We start from the raw sequence: 14,231 nt of genomic DNA on the forward strand, positions 1-14,231 counted from the left end.
ATTGTTGTGATCTTCGATTACAACCATTAGATTATAGTATTAATTGTAACAGAAACACCCTGCAGACTAAAAACTTAAAGGGGAGTGAGACAAGGATGTATTATGTCGCCCCAGGTTTTAATTTTTATTCGGAAGAAATTATGAAAAAGCTTTGAAAAATTAAACAGCTGGCATTAAAGGCAACGGGATACTAATTAACAACATTCGCTACGCAGGCGATACAGTAATAATTACCGACAAAGAAGGAGTAGAGAAAGCTTTAAAGCAAAGAATTATTTCTTTTGAAATGCAAGTATATAGACGAAATCTAAGTATATCGTTGGTGGACAGATTTACTAACTTGGAGGTGATAGAAGCAGAAACAACTGTCAATGAAAGAAAGATGAAATACCTGCAGCACATAATGCATAGTGAAAGTTATGAAATGTATGTTAAAAGTTGAGAAGCAGGAGAGAAGCCCCACACTTGCATTTTCTTTACTCTATACTTACTTACCTACTCAGTTATATAAAGTACGCCGGCGCTCCCTGAAAACACTGTCCTAACAGGCCGTGGCCAATCCTTTTACCACCGTAAAACAACACTAACAAATAAGCTCTTCTCGGAGACAAACTGAAAATTGCTAGTCTGAACATGTAGGTCATTACAAAATCTAAAAAGAACATTATGGTTTTTTTCACAAAAACCGTTATGACATAACATCTACGGAAAAGAAAACCACCTACTACAATGAAATACTCACTATCGAGAGCGGGGCCTTCACCGTATCATCAATTTATAAACCGCCCGGCAAATCACTCAACCTACCAATGCCGAAAAACTTTGGTAAATAAGAAATCTAGTTCGTATGAGATTTCAACAGCCACATAGCGTCATGGGACTATCATGGGAAATTAACAGACTCTCTCTAATACACGATACAAAGCTGCAATGTTGGTTTAATAGCAAAATTTGAAAACACGGCTGCAACTCCGATAATTACTTTGTAATCGAGAAAATTCAACATTATTGTATAAAAAATATCTATGGTGCAATCCATAAAACTCAACATAGGCTAACAAGTGTCCAAATTTATGAAACCATCAAAACAACCGAGATACATTTCCGAAGACGCTTCATCTTCAAAAAGGCCAATTAGACTGAGTACTCTGACAACCTGAATACCGAACTCGAAGTCCTAGATCCAAAATATGAAAACTACCTAACCTTTGTACAAATCTTGCAGAGAGTGTCTTAGGGTACGGACATACCGAAGATACATGGATGTGCGCGGTACATCGATGACGGGCAGAACATACCGAAGATACCTTCCTTTCAGTGTTCTTTGCGGTTTCTGAGGTAACTAACATAACCCCTAAGTACAGCGGCTGCTAATAAAACAGCGCTGTACACTGAGCCTCGATTCCTTCAGACCATGCAGACCCGATATCCAGGGAAACAGATTTGCATGGCACCTTTAATCGTGGGAGCTCGCGGGACATGGTGTCAGTCGAATTCTCGTGTCATCAGAATTTAAAACATTTCAAGGTTCGACGTCCGCAATTTTATCACAAAGGCAATTCAGGGTATTATCCATATTCATAGTTATGTTATGAGGTCCTAACATAAATGACTTATGAGAATTTCATTTTTCGAGTATTTCATATCGGCTTCTTCCTATCGTGGGATCTACGTTTGTCTAGTTAGGATTTTACCTAATGACCTCGTAGATGTTTGTGTTGTCTTTTCATGTCTGTGAGTGTGCCATTTTACTTTTTATTATTGTTATTATATTACTATTTTTTCAAAACTTTATGATAACATTTTTTGTTATCCTGGCTAATTTTTCTGAGCCCGCGATATGCGTTGTTTTACATTACAGGGTGGGATGGTCGGATCTCATGGGATTAAATCTGGCTAAAAATCGGGCCAAAAAGGGGCCATACGGTGCTGGTCTGTTGCTTTCCAGATTGGAACGGGGAGGAACAGACCAGCAGGATTAGGCGGGTTTTCGGATGGCGGGGGTTTGGTTGCGTGATGATCGTAGCCACCCAGCCGGCATCGCCCGGCCTGCATACTAAAAGAGGTTATGGCTCCACTCTGTTAGCTTTTTTACATTATAAAATTATGTACATGAGCAACAGTAGTAACGACAGTGAATGCATGTCTTCAAGTGAAAAGTAGTGGATCACTTGTAATTCTTTAAATCGCCAGCTTTCGGCCCATCCTATAAATAAAATAGGCAGTATCTAGAATAACACCATTACCTATTTAAAGAGCTTAAGAAACACTACTCAGACCGATTTTATTCTTATATGAGAATGGGTCTGGATACATTTCAGTATATTTATCATCCGTATATATACATAACATCCGTATATCCAGCGAATGTCACAATGTTTGAAAACCATTAATAACCTTGTAATTTGCCACGCGATCAACAGTTCGATCGTGATGTAAAACAAACCATTTTGTTCTGGCATCGACATTGCTGTAAACCACGATGATAGGTCGCGAGAGTGAACGGGTGAAACATCCTTGGTATGTGCGATCTCATAAGAAAATGAAGGTTTGTTTTGTCATCGATGTATCGACCGCGACCGCGACCTCCATCGCACATATCCATGTATCTTCGGTATGTTTGTACCCTTAACAGCACATACCAAGACGATGCAGGAAACAATTAATACCAGGTCTATTAGATGTCTTCAAAAGCATATTAAACATATGAAAAACTATTCAACAAAGGCCCATTCAGAGAGGAAATAATTGTGACAACTCTCTCGTGACAGCACTAAGCAAAGCTTATCAGAACAAATGGAGAAAAAACTCTTGATCGTATAGACATATTGCTTAAAATCTAATAAAAAAAATCGGTTGCCTGTAAAGTCGGTTTTACGGGCGAAGATTTTACGTGACAACGTCTTTTTCTCGGTAGAATATTTATTGATATGAATAATATTAAATTGCACAATAGGAACAAGGAATTGAATGAAAATAAGAATTGCACAAATTTTAACTATAGAAATATATTTTGTTTACTAAAACATTGTACATGTAAACTTAAACTTAACTAATTTCTATTCCGATTCAACGCGCCTAATTCTCTAGTGCTGCGCGCGCAGCGGACCGATCATGTTTGAGTGGGAGAGAGACGCAAGGCATTCGCCGGTCCGGCGGGCCTCTCTCTCGTTCGGTGACTCATCGTAACAGACGTGAGCGGGCGTTACACTTTTTCATGAGTGACTCCGAGCCACAACCTAATTTAAGACGTTGTCACGTCAAAACTAAACGGCGACCCAAAGGTGAGCAAAGCTGATTAAAACGTCACTTCCAACCAGATAGTCCACCAACTAATTCTCAATATCATACGCAAAAAACAAGTATTAACCGCTTGCCAACAATCAAAGAAATGTACTTTGGAATATCTTTCATCATAAAATAACTGAATAAAGAACTAAATTAAATTAAAAAATTGAAAGCCTTATGACTTTATGATATATGAGTGGAGAAAATTAAAAGTTCCAAAAAATCTGGATCCTATACTTGCTCAATAATTACCATCGTACATTTTAAATGTCAAAGCTATCGAGGAAAGCAAAATCATAGCTATACTAAAACCTGGAAAAGATCAAGAAACCCAAAATATTTACCGGCTCATGTCGCTTCTCTGCTACCTATATAAGCTGCACTTATAGAGAAAGCGGTTGACTCAAAATCATACCACAGGAAGCTGGTTTCAGAGCTGGAAGGAATTGTACCAACCAGGTTCTAGCTATGACGAGAACCACAGTATTAAATTCCAAAAAATAAAACATTTACTAGCCTACCAAAACTACTCGCATAATTGCACTTTCAATGACTTATAGACAGGGAACCAACTAGCATTGGACACAGCTCAATACTTGACTCAGAAATTATAGTTTTCCAGACACGAAAAAGTAAAGTTAAGGTGAAAATTACAGCATGCTACGACTTATCCTGTAAGGAAAAATAGTTGGCAAAAGAAATGTAGGGAATAGACGTATAGCTCAGAAATTTAAAGGAGTGGTTTAGATGAGGTTAGGGTTAACTCTTTAGAGCAGCTGTTTTTAAAGTTAAACTATCCATGATGATAACATACCTTCGCAAGCATGATGGTACTTAAAGAAGAAGAAAATATGTTCTACCATTTTCTTCTCTGCTTCTGTGTTTATTTAGTCTATGATTCGGTTATTACGGTTTCATTTTTTTAAGTCTGAGTTTTATGTAAATAATCGCATTTAACGAAATAAAATAAGAGAGCAGGTAGAAACATTATAACCCAAAACTGAAGAAAAGCTAAGAAGAAAAGGAGAATTGTTAATAAATCGCAGAACAAAGTCACACTCCAATATTACAAAAATGATACAGGGTTGAAAAGAAAACAAAATATTTACAATGTTTTAATACATCTTCCGTATTCTTCTTCTTCTCGTGCCACTCCTAGCGGAGATTGGAAATCATCATGGCCACTGCGACTTTGTTAGCAGCGCGCCTAAAAAGTTCAATCGAACTACACCCGAACCATTCACGTAGATTACGAAACCACGATATTTTTCTTCTTCCCACACTTCTTTTGCCCTTAATTTTGCCCTGCATGATATTTCTTAAAAGTTCGTACTTTTCACCTCTCACAATGTGCCCCAAGTACTCCATCTTTCTAGTTTTTATCTCATTTAGAATTTCGAATCTTTTGTCTAAAGTTTGGAGTACTTGCGTGTTAGTGACGCGGTCCATCCATGATATTCTGAGAATGCGCCTATAGCACCACATCTCGAAAGCTTCGATGTTTTTTGTGGTCAACTGTTTTAGTGTCCAAGCCTCTACTCCATACAACAGGGTAGAAAAGATATAACACCGCAGCATTCGTATTCGTAACTTTATATTGATATCACGATTGCAAAAGAGTTTGCGCATTCTATTAAAGACTGATTTAGCGATTTCTATTCTACATCTAATCTCTTTTGTTTGATCAGTATCGTCTGTGATCCAAGCACCTAGATATTTATAACAGGACACACGCTCAATCGTTGTATTGTCTATTACAAGATTAGCTCTGATGTTCTTTGATTTCGTGATTACCATAAATTTAGTTTTTTTCAAATTAATTTTCAAGCCGTAACTGTTACAGTATATATTGAGACTTTGAACGAGATGTTGTAGTTCTACTAGCGTTCCCGTTAGGAGAACCGTATCGTCAGCATACCTTATATTGTTGATCGTCTCACCATTTATTATCAGACCAAGATCTTCTTCCTCGAGTGCTTCACAAATAGCTTCACTATACAGATTAAATAAAAGTTGTCGCCACTTTTGCATCCCTGCCGAACTCCTCGACGGATTTGAATTTCTTCTGTTAGCCTACCCTCAACCTTCAAATTTGCTGTTTGATTCCAATATAGGTTGCATATAATTCGAATATCTCGGCTGTCTACATTTTTCTTTATTAGAATTTGTCTTAGTGGTTCATGTTGTACTTTGTCAAAGGCCTTTTCGAAATCAATAAAGCAGGTGTAAATTTCTTGGTTCATGTCTAAGCATCTCTGTGAGAAAACGTTCATTGCAAACAGAGCCTCCCTTGTACCCAGCCCTTTTCAGAATCCCATCTGAGTGTTACTGATGTCTACGTCTAATTTCCTATAGATCCTATTATGGATTATTTTCAGGAACAGTTTTAGAGCATGACTCATCAAAGCTATCGTACGATATTCGCTGCATTCCCTTGTATTTGCCTTTTTTGGCAGTAGTATAAAGGTCGAACGGAGTCATTCCCTAGGTATTATTCCAGTTCTATATATTGTGTTAAATAGATCTAGGAGTATTTTAATAGATTCATCGTCCATAAGTTTGAGCAGTTCTACGGGAATTTCATCAGGACCGGGGGCCTTACCACTTTTCGTTTGTTTGATTGCATAATCTATTTCTTCTCTGATTATATCAGGCCCTGTATCATCTGTATATTCGTTTGAGATTTCTTGTCTATCTTTGTCATCAAAAAGTTGTGATATGTATTCTGTCCATCGATTCATTTTTTGTTGTAAATCTGTTATGAGTAAACCATCTGTATCTTTGATCTGTCCTGTCTGTGTTGTTCTTCTCCTTCCTGTCATTTCTTTAATCTTTTTGTGTACATTAAAAAAGTCATATTTTCGCTCCAGTTGTTCCAACTCCTGGCATTGCTCACTTAGCCATCTTTCTCTAGCTTCTCTTATTTTCTTTTTTATCAGTTTATCTGTTTCTTTGTATCTTATAGGATTATTTGTTTTGTGTACCCTTCTTTCACACATCAACTGTAGTATTTCCTCATTCATCCATTCTTTATGTTTCCTTTCTTTCGGTGTTAAATTTTCTTTCCCTGCCAGCATTACGGCATGTTTAATATTCTCCCATTTTTGGTCTATGTTATCAGTATTTCTATTCAGTTTCTCTATATTTTGTAAATTTTCTTTGATGTTCACTATTGTTTTCTCTTTTATATGTTGTTCACTCAGTCTTCTCACGTCAATTTGTTTCTGTATGTGTTTTTGAATGATCTTTAGTTTTATTCTTAATGTGACTACTACAGGATTGTGATCCGAGCCTATATCTGCTCCTTCCGTATTACTTTACTTTAAATAAAAAATGTAATAATAAAAACGCTGATTTTATTAAAAACCTGATAAAATTTATTTTCAAACATTCATAAGATAAAACTTTACATAATACAGTAATAGAAAAGTTAATAAAAATAAAATTAATAAACACTAACAAATAAATATGAAAAAGAATGTAAATATCTATTGGGACCAATATCGAAGATCTATTTTTGGTATGACATTACTATTGCAATCCACGAACTCGTTCCTAAAAAACACAAAACAAAAATTTTATTTTATTCATATTATAATACAGATATCTATGCGTAATCAACTATGTTTAAGAGTAATATTTACTATATCGTTGAAATAAGGAGAACAGGTGAAAAATATGTTATTCTCAGATTCGACAATCTTTAATAATGAAGACAACAGTACCTTCAGATTAGGATTTATCGTAAGCAAAAGAATAATAGGCATTAAGTAAGTCAACAAAGATCAAGCAACTTGATAACCCAGTCTGAGAGACTTGCACACTCCTCAGAATGAGTCCCTTCGTGTTCAGGTTTTGGGGTTTTGTTCATTTTTTTGGATGGCTGCCTTTTTGTTGTATTTTTTGATTTTTTTTGGTGGCCAAAGCCTTTATTTATTTATTATTAAAATTATTATTATTTGAAGGTTCTCCTAAAAATAAACATCAATTATTAAAATTTCCAGAGCTGCGTGCTGGGTCTTCTTCTGTTGATATAGCTACAAATTGTCTAGACTTTATGTGTTTGACGGGATTTGCTGTTTTGGTCCTTTGTGCTGCCATTAATGGAACGCATCATATCTTATTATCTCTCGCAGGATCGGGCTTGGGTGATTCTCCCAAGCAAATTCTGTAAACCTAATTTTGAATTTTTCTGCCATTGTATCTATCACCCCAAACATCCAGCTGTTTGTTTCGCAACTTTTAGGAAATACAGTGGTAAAAATTTGAATTCGGTTTCGCTAGGTAGAAATTGTTTGATTTCTCTTTTTGTTTTTAGATGGCGTAGTTACGTCCGTATATAGTTATTTTGATAACTATTGTCTAGGACAAGAGAGATTTTTGTTTTGGTTCAGAGCAGTGGCTATACCGTTCTGACGAGACCTAAAGAGGTCGAAATACATATAAGCGGTTGTCACTGCCCTATATCAAAACAAAAATCTAATACCGTCATTATGTTTTATTACAAATGATTCTATTTAGACACCCCAGTCTCAGCGGATACATCAGACCCATCATATTCGGAAGACACGATCTTAGACTTTGGGGAGACCGACTGCTGCTCCGCGACCGGATTGAGTACCTCGGTGTGGTGTTTTCACAAACACTAAAGTGGAGGACTGATCTGGAAATAGCCTGTGGCAAGGTTAGAAGCAGAGTCGGTCCACTCAATGTTCTTTGTAGAAAGTTTGGAAGGACATACCCACGTACACTCATATATACATACAAAACATTTATTAGGCCGGTCATCGAGTATAGATCCAACGTCTATATGACGGTGCGCGGCTACCTCACACAAAAACTGCTGGGACTGGAAAGGAGAATCCTGCGTAGAGTGAATAACAAACGATGCGACTACCCCTCCGCCCTTATACGTCACCTGTCGAATATCCAGCCCATAAATGAAAGGCTTTCCTCTCTGAGCAGGAGTTACACAATCAAAACCATCCGAGACCAAAACTTCGGAGCCCAAAAGATGGCAATGTATTCAAAAGAAATCTAAACCCAATATCCCTTTCCTACCAACAATATTACTGGCCCTCGTCAGCATCGAGCTCCCTGATGAATACATTGACATTCTGGAGGCAACTCCCATCTACTACCGTCGCATTAGCCAGTAAATGTTTACTTCGAGCTTGCCTAGACAGGGAGGGATCGGTTTTCTGTGGTTTCCCGATACCATTACACAATGATACCTGTCTATTGCAGAGGATACAGCCACAGCTGCCCTCACGCGAAACGCGATTCAATGCATTTATTATTTATCAAATTGTATACATATAAATTCACATATTCATAAATATTTTTTAACAAACAAAAATTCTGACAAGGACCGTTTACTCACAACCCTTTCACCTCCGATTGTTCAGGAAGCTCCTCCGCCGAAAAGTCACGAAATCTACCACCAGTGGAACCACACAGCCAGAAAGCCTACCAACCAAAAACAAACCACGTCCTAAAGAGGTGTAAAGCCAACCAACAAGAAAGAACACCAAAACAATGCAGGAAATTACTTACCAATCTACTCGACTAAATTTTTGTTGTTCAGACACGTTTAGTTACTACATTACTCGTTACTTGACTAAAATAGTAGCATAGTGCGAACTAGGCTTGATAAAACTTTTTTGAGAAAAATCCAAAAAACCTCAAATTTTAATCTTTGTCCTCGAATAACTTTTGTAGGGGACACATACGATCGATAAGGATTTTTAAAACTTTATTTGTAATGGTAAACCCCACTTCTCCACCAATATTTGGCTTTCCGGTAATTTTTGTCATTTTAAATGTCTAAATTGACCTGAGTGTTATTGTAACATGTAAACAAAGATGATACGAGTATAATAATATCTATACTAAACGAACATTGTAAAGAATATTTATCACTAAAAGTGAGATATTAAAAACATATAAATATAAATAAAATATTAAATCATTAAAAAATATTTATTTTACTTGTGCGCTATTTGTTTCATCAATCGTTCATTGCAAATCGATCTCAATTTAGATGTTTTCACATCATAATTGGTGTTGTAGTTTAGCGTCCTGACGTTTGGGCGTATTTTTGGTTCGGTCAATTTCATTTTCTAAAAAAAACGATTCGCAGGTATACTTTGAATCAAAAGCACTTTTTGTGTCAGATTTTCTAAACTAGAAAATTTCTCTTTTGTGACGTAGTTATGATATTTCATTGTGATATTTCAAAAAGTGTTTTAATTGAACAGTTCACTGTAAATCAACCAATTTTATTTGGAGATATCCTGAAGCCGACTCGATTTCAACATGAAAGGGAGATCAATGTTTTGTTAGAAATTTTGTTGTATTCTTTAACTCTAAATTACTGTATTGGCTTTCAAAAGAAGCTGTGTTTTCATATAATTTTATATATTTGTTACATTTTCATTTCTAATTTTCTTTTAACAATAAGAAGTGCTTATTTATTGCGATTCGAATAACAAGTTTGTGTGAAATTATTGGAAGTGGTTAAAGGCATCGACATAATCTTTTTTTAGCAAATATATACTTAATTACACACTTTTCGATAACGTCTACTAAAAAGCATAAATGCTATAACCACTGATGATTTCTTAATTCTTTTACTACTACTACTACTCTTACTACTCTTTTACAGTTCCCCGTAGAGGGCAGACTGCTTCAAGGCTCCGCAATCCTGCCCCTACGCAAGCTACTGTTTATTGCTAAAGCTCCCCTTCTAGAAGAAAACACGTTTTACCCTATCCTTTACCCTATCTAGCATCCATGTATCCTTTCTATTCCACATCCCGAATAAAAGGTCGGTAAACATTCCTGACGGAGGGCAGCAGCGATCGGCAGTACTTATTTAAAGCGCACAATAAATGATTCTGGGCCGGCTGACCATTGGACTTTTACAAGCGGCGCTATAACAGCAGAATGGTTGTGATACTGAGATTCAGAAGGACGGGGAAATCGACTTCATTATCATTCCCAACATATTGTGTTACTGGGCCTAGGATGAGGAGAATCTATTCTTAGGACAGGAAAGATTTTTGTTTTGGTTCAGAGTAGTGACTATACCGCTTGGAGGAGACCTAAAGAGGTCGAAATAGGTATAACCGGCTGTCGCTGTCATTATGTTTTATTACTTTACTCCGTTTGGAGTACCAGAAACTGAATTCACTACGAATTTTGACCATGATGAACGGCATGTGGAATGCAATTTTAGATTCCCTTGCCGAGTACTTTATCAAGCTGTTTCCTTCGCAAGTTTTAGGAAGCACAGTGGTAAAAATTTGAATTCGGTTTCGCTAGGTAGAAATGGTTTGATTTCTCTTTTTGTTTTTAAATGGCGTAGTTACGTCCGTATATAGTTATTTTGATAACTATTGTCTAGGGCGGGAAAGATTTTTGTTTTGGTTCAGAGTAGTGGCTATACCGCTCTGAGTAGACCTAAAGAGGTTGAAATACGTATAAGCGGCTGTCGCTGCCCTGTATCAAAACAAAAATCTAATACCGTCATTATGAAATATTTTTTTTTTATTTTTTTAATTCATTTTTGAACGACGCTCTATTTATAAGTGATATTGTGTATTTTAGTTAAACTAACCTTTTTCCAGGTCTTCTGAACGCATTCGGAGCTTGACGCGAGAGCAAGATGTGATCACTATTATCACAAATAATTCTTGACATAGAAGCTTTCCTTAATTGAAACAGTTGATCTGAAAATATAAAAAATCAATCATTGGGATTAGACATTAAAAATATTTTACTGTGTAAATATTAATATACAAATCATATTTACCAAAATGTAGACATGATGCTATAACCTACATGTTGGCTTTAGCATTATGCGGTAGGTGCTAACATAATTACTTATTAAGCTTAGATAGTTACACGTTTTATCGTAGTCTGAAGATATTAGGATCAGTGCGTTTTCGGGTTCCATTGTTTTTCTATAGGCGTTTTCATAACCAGTAAGCGGTCGTTCATACTAAGAGTTCTTCAGATAAAGCAATGCTAGTAAAAAAATTGACAGTTGTAACATTTCGACCAGAACTATACTAATATTCTGCAAGTGTTTTGACAACTTTTGGGCTTAGGTTAAGTTCAGATTGATCACCAATTTATCCAGCATATATCTCAAAGTTGCAGCAATGCAAAATTTCCAGCCTCACATAAATGTTCTAATCCTTTCTACCGTATTTCTTCAGTTAATTAGGTATATAAATCAGAAATGGACAACGTTCCGTAAAATCTATGTTGCTCGTCGGTAGTACCAAAAGCAGGTAGTTTATATGATTCCCTACAATTTTGGTAAATAGATCAGAAATTTCTCAAATAGGAGCTAATTTATCTTGTTGTTGCTTTCTTCTCTCGTATCCAAATTATCAAAGCGAATATACTTATACTTGTAAATCTATCCCGGCTTAGAAAAGTTTTATAAATAATATAAATTTTTATTGAACCATAAATTATTATGCACCTTCTTATGAGATTCTCTAAATCTTCCACATAAAAGTATACCAAAGAATCCAGCATTTCGACTAGATCAGCTTTATGTTATTCTTTATTTTTTCTTGTTCTTACTGTTATACGCAGCTATGAACTTCATAGCTTCCTTATTGATATACGCAATAATCATTGACATTATACTATCAGAAAAAAATAAATTGAAGGCATCCATGCATGTCTCAATATTTTGACTTTTCGTAGTGAGACATAGTTGTTTCTGTACTAAATTACATGCCAATGTCCTACCCTTGTTTGGAGCTTAATAATGCCATGTTCGTCCTTTTCACATAAAATCAGACACATTAGATCGTTCACTATCTGTATTTTTAAAAGTTGTCGCTAAAACTTTCGAGTTCGGTAATTGATAAATTACCTTCATGTGCTTCCGGTTTACAAGCGTCATCATCACTCGCTTCACTATTGCTTTCGTCCAGCTCTGCAACGTCATATTCTTCATTGTCTGATAGGAGTAAGGCGTACAACTCAACTTCACTAAAAGGCTTATTCTTTTTCCACATTTTGATAATATAATACTGAACACTTCAAGATCGATACGTAAATTAAATTAATAAATAAACGTGAAATACCGCTTTACATCGAAAGTAAGTTTTAAATGATAGGCATTTATTACGGAATTTCTTGTTCACCATTATCTAATCAATTTGATTCCTTATTATTACGTTTCTTTGTTGATCTTGCGGACAGACCTAGGTGTACAAGTTTCTTGGTGGAAGCTTGAAAAAGGTATTTAGTATTGCAAATTTTTCTTCCTCTACAAACAATTTTAATCTTTCTCCCCTTTTATTTCTCTACCGTAGACCAAAATCTCCAATGAATTTGCCAATTTTCCCTTTATCAATTTTCGAATTTAAGTCACCCATAATAATAGTTATTTATATCTTCTTGTTTAAGTCGTTTAAGTAAACGGAATTTATTACGGAATTTCTTGTTCACCATTATCTAATCAATTTGATTCCTTGTTATTACGTTTCTTTGTTGATCTTGCGGACAGACCTAGGTGTACAAGTTTCTTGGTGGTAGCTTAAAGAAGGTATTTAGTATTGCAAATTTTTCTTCCTCTACAAACAATTTTAATCTTTCTCCCCTTTTATTTCTCTCCCCTAGACCAAAATCTCCAATGAATTTGCCAATTTTCCCTTTATCAATTTTCGAATTTAAGTCAACCATAATAATAGTTATTTATATCTTCTTGTTTAAGTCGTTTAAGTAAATTTATAAACAACTGATAGAATTACTCTACCTCTTCTTCTGATTTATCTCTGGTGAGAGCTCCTACCTAATTCGTTTCGAAAGACCTATGAAATATACTGGACTAGGACGTTGTTTTCTCAGAAAAAAACAAGGTCGTTTGACCAGCAAAGCTTTTTTTTTGGTTACACGTCGTAATTATCTCATAAATGATTTCGTGAAAATGATTAAAATTTAATTCCATTTTGTTGTGTATCTGGTTTTGTATTCCATTAATTGAGAACCTTTTTTAAACAGTAACTTCTAATTAAAAATATTTCTAAAACCACTATTTGTAAAATGGTTGTAAGCTTCATCGCTTACATAAACATAAATGCTTGTAAAAAATTAAAAAATCAACAGTACAGATCTTTTTCAGAGAAAATATCCACCAAACTCCTATTATACTTCGGTATTAATATATTTAGTTACTAAAAATTATTTCACCATATTTAGCGGGAAAATTAAATATCCAATAAATACTGTTTAAACAAAAAAGATAAATGACAGGTATACGTGATACTGAATGTGTATCTAAAAATATTAAATTAAAATTAATATCAGTAGGTCATATCCCTCATCATAAATACCAAACATTTTTTAAACATTAGCAAACGTGTCAGGAATGCATGTCTCAAATCTCGACATCATATGTGGATATGTGGGAGGGAATATTTTATAAAAAATCACTGAAATAATACGTTTTAATTATATAACATTGCTTTATTTTTTAGTTTAATTTAAAGTATTTAAAAACTGTTTATTTAGTTTGTTCTCTAATAAATTTATTATTAATTTATTTTATACCTCAATATTTCAAGTATCAAGTTTAGAATTTTGATATTTTAATGTATTATTGTTTTATTTTGCTTTAATACAGTAAAAATGTTTTTTTTTGTACAAAACAAAATATTTTATTTTTCAAAACACAACACATATTAATTAATGATACATTAAATCGATGAGCTCAATATTTGTATAAATATTGAGCTCATTTTTTAGAATAAGGCCTATAATAATTTATGATTAGAAAATAGTTTTTTGAACTGTCAGAGACAGTTTTTGGTATAAATATAATATTTTATCGAATAATCTTGTAACTGCACTTACAACGTTCTTATCGGAAGATGTGTGATTCTATGTATTTTAAATAATTTCTCGTAATAGTT

General features: G+C 34.8%; 1 protein-coding gene across 1 annotated transcript in view; it reads right to left on the reverse strand.

The window, feature by feature from the left end:
• Positions 1-6,642: 6,642 nt before the first annotated feature.
• LOC140447918 (chorion peroxidase-like) overlaps positions 6,643-14,231 on the reverse strand; it is a 95,612-nt gene continuing 88,023 nt past the window's right edge. The window contains exons 13-14 of the mRNA XM_072540850.1: positions 10,910-11,021; positions 6,643-6,843 (exon numbers count right to left, since the gene is read on the reverse strand). Of these exons, the coding sequence (XP_072396951.1) occupies positions 6,777-6,843; positions 10,910-11,021 (179 nt within the window). The 3' untranslated portion in view covers positions 6,643-6,776. The remainder of the gene's footprint in view (positions 6,844-10,909; positions 11,022-14,231) is intronic.

Source organism: Diabrotica undecimpunctata, chromosome 8, assembly GCF_040954645.1.
Source record: "Diabrotica undecimpunctata isolate CICGRU chromosome 8, icDiaUnde3, whole genome shotgun sequence".
NCBI lineage: Eukaryota > Metazoa > Arthropoda > Insecta > Coleoptera > Chrysomelidae > Diabrotica > Diabrotica undecimpunctata.